The sequence below is a fragment of the Trypanosoma conorhini genome, assembly GCF_003719485.1.
Source record: "Trypanosoma conorhini strain 025E chromosome Unknown Tco_14.4_contig_00455, whole genome shotgun sequence".
In the NCBI taxonomy this organism is placed as follows: domain Eukaryota; phylum Euglenozoa; class Kinetoplastea; order Trypanosomatida; family Trypanosomatidae; genus Trypanosoma; species Trypanosoma conorhini.
This window is the reverse complement of record NW_021704536.1, coordinates 1-1,724: the sequence shown is the minus strand read 5'-3', so window position 1 is coordinate 1,724 and position 1,724 is coordinate 1. Positions and strand designations below refer to the sequence as shown.

The following is a 1,724-nucleotide window of genomic DNA, read 5'->3' as shown; positions in this document are numbered from 1 at the left end:
GTCGCCCACACTTATGCCTCGTGCCTCTGCGCTTGGCCAAGCGGCCACGGTAGTGCGGGAGCAAGACTGCCGCCTGCTGACCTCCTCCTCCGCCTCTTCTCTGTCCCTCCTCCCGCTCTCTGCATGTGATTGTCGGTTTGGTGATGCTGACGATGGCGTGGTGCGGGAAGGTGCGCCTCTGTTGCGCTTGAGGACAAGCCACTTTTCTTCACGTGCCCACGCGTAGTTGCACTCACACGCGCGTGTGTGCGAGTGAGCGTCGCCGGAGAGGAGGAGACTAAATATTAACATCTGCACCTGCACCGCACCACACACCACACACACACACACACGCAGACACGCAGACACTCACATCCCTCTCATGTCTAATCTGCAGAAGATTAATGACATCGAGGCGGAGATCGCCCGCACGCAAAAGAACAAGGCGACGATGGCCCACTTGTGCCAGCTTAAGGCTCGTCTGGCGCAGCTGAAGCGGGATCTCATTGCCTCGGAGTCAAAGAAAGGCGGTGGCAAAGGTGAGGGGTTTGATGTGCAGAAAACAGGCGATGCCAGGGTTGGATTCATTGGCTTTCCCTCCGTGGGGAAGTCAACCCTTTTGACGAAACTCACGTCGACGCACTCTGAAGTGGCGGCGTACGAGTTTACAACGCTCACCTGCGTACCGGGGGTTGTAAAGTACCGTGGGGCGAAGTTGCAGATGCTCGACCTGCCTGGTATTATTGAGGGCGCGAGGGATGGAAAAGGTAGGGGTCGGCAGGTGATCGCGGTGGCGCGCACCTGCTCTCTCATTCTGATTGTACTTGACATTGCCAAACCACTACAGCACAAACTCATCATTGAACGTGAGTTGGATGGGTTTGGTATTCGCTTGAACAAGCAGCCGCCCAATATCGATATTCGCAAGAAGGATCGGGGCGGAATTAGCATCGCATCCACGTGCCCCTTAACGCAGTTGGATCATGAAACCATCAAGGCCATTCTGACGGAGTATCGCATGAGTAACGCGGATGTAATGCTTCGCGGAGACTACACCGCGGACGACTTGATTGACGTTATTGAGGGCAACCGCGTCTACCTTCCATGCATCTATGTGTTGAACAAGATTGACCAGATCAGCATAGAGGAACTTGACATTGTCGCCCGCATCCCACACAACTGCCCCATCAGCGCCCATCACGGGTGGAACCTTGACGGGCTGCTGGAGTGTGTCTGGGACCACCTCCACTTTATCCGCCTCTACACTAAGCCACGGGGTCAGATGCCCGACTACGACGAGCCGGTGATTTTGAAGAAGCTGCCGCCGCCGACAGTAGAGCGGTTCTGCCTGCGTCTGCATAGGCAGATGATGAAGAGCTTCAAGCACGCCTGGGTGTGGGGGTCGAGCGTGAAGCATCAGCCGCAGCGCGTCGGGAAGGATCACCTGCTGGAGGATGAGGACGTGGTGCAGGTTGTCAAGAAGGTTTAAGCGCGGCAGCGGCAAAAGGAAACAAAAAAAAAATGAAGCGTAAAAAAAAAAGAAGCGAACTCAAGAGGTTTGTGAGTTGTTGATGGGGGTTCCAAATTAAAGGCCGACTAAGCAGCAGGAAAGAAATCAGAGACGTGAGAAGAAAAACGAAAAACAAAAAAAAACAAAGAAATAGAATGCGAAAACACTAAATAAAAAAGAAAACAAAAACAACAACAAACGGCGGTGCTGGAAGCTCATCCTTTCATAGGCTTCA

General features: G+C 53.5%; 1 protein-coding gene across 1 annotated transcript, besides 3 other annotated features; it reads left to right on the top strand.

Moving 5' to 3' along the window:
• Window positions 1-80: 80 nt before the first annotated feature.
• Window positions 81-113: a sequence feature (GA-rich).
• A 192-nt stretch (window positions 114-305) lies between these two features.
• Window positions 306-353: a microsatellite.
• Window positions 354-361: 8 nt separating this feature from the next.
• Window positions 362-1,468, top strand: Tco025E_06613 (putative developmentally regulated GTP-binding protein 1; the record flags this gene model as incomplete). Its single annotated transcript, XM_029373488.1, has 1 exon — window positions 362-1,468. The coding sequence occupies one exon, from the start codon at window positions 362-364 to the stop codon at window positions 1,466-1,468; it is 1,107 nt and encodes a 368-aa protein (XP_029226456.1).
• A 139-nt stretch (window positions 1,469-1,607) lies between these two features.
• Window positions 1,608-1,688: a microsatellite.
• Between the last annotated feature and the right edge of the window lie 36 nt (window positions 1,689-1,724).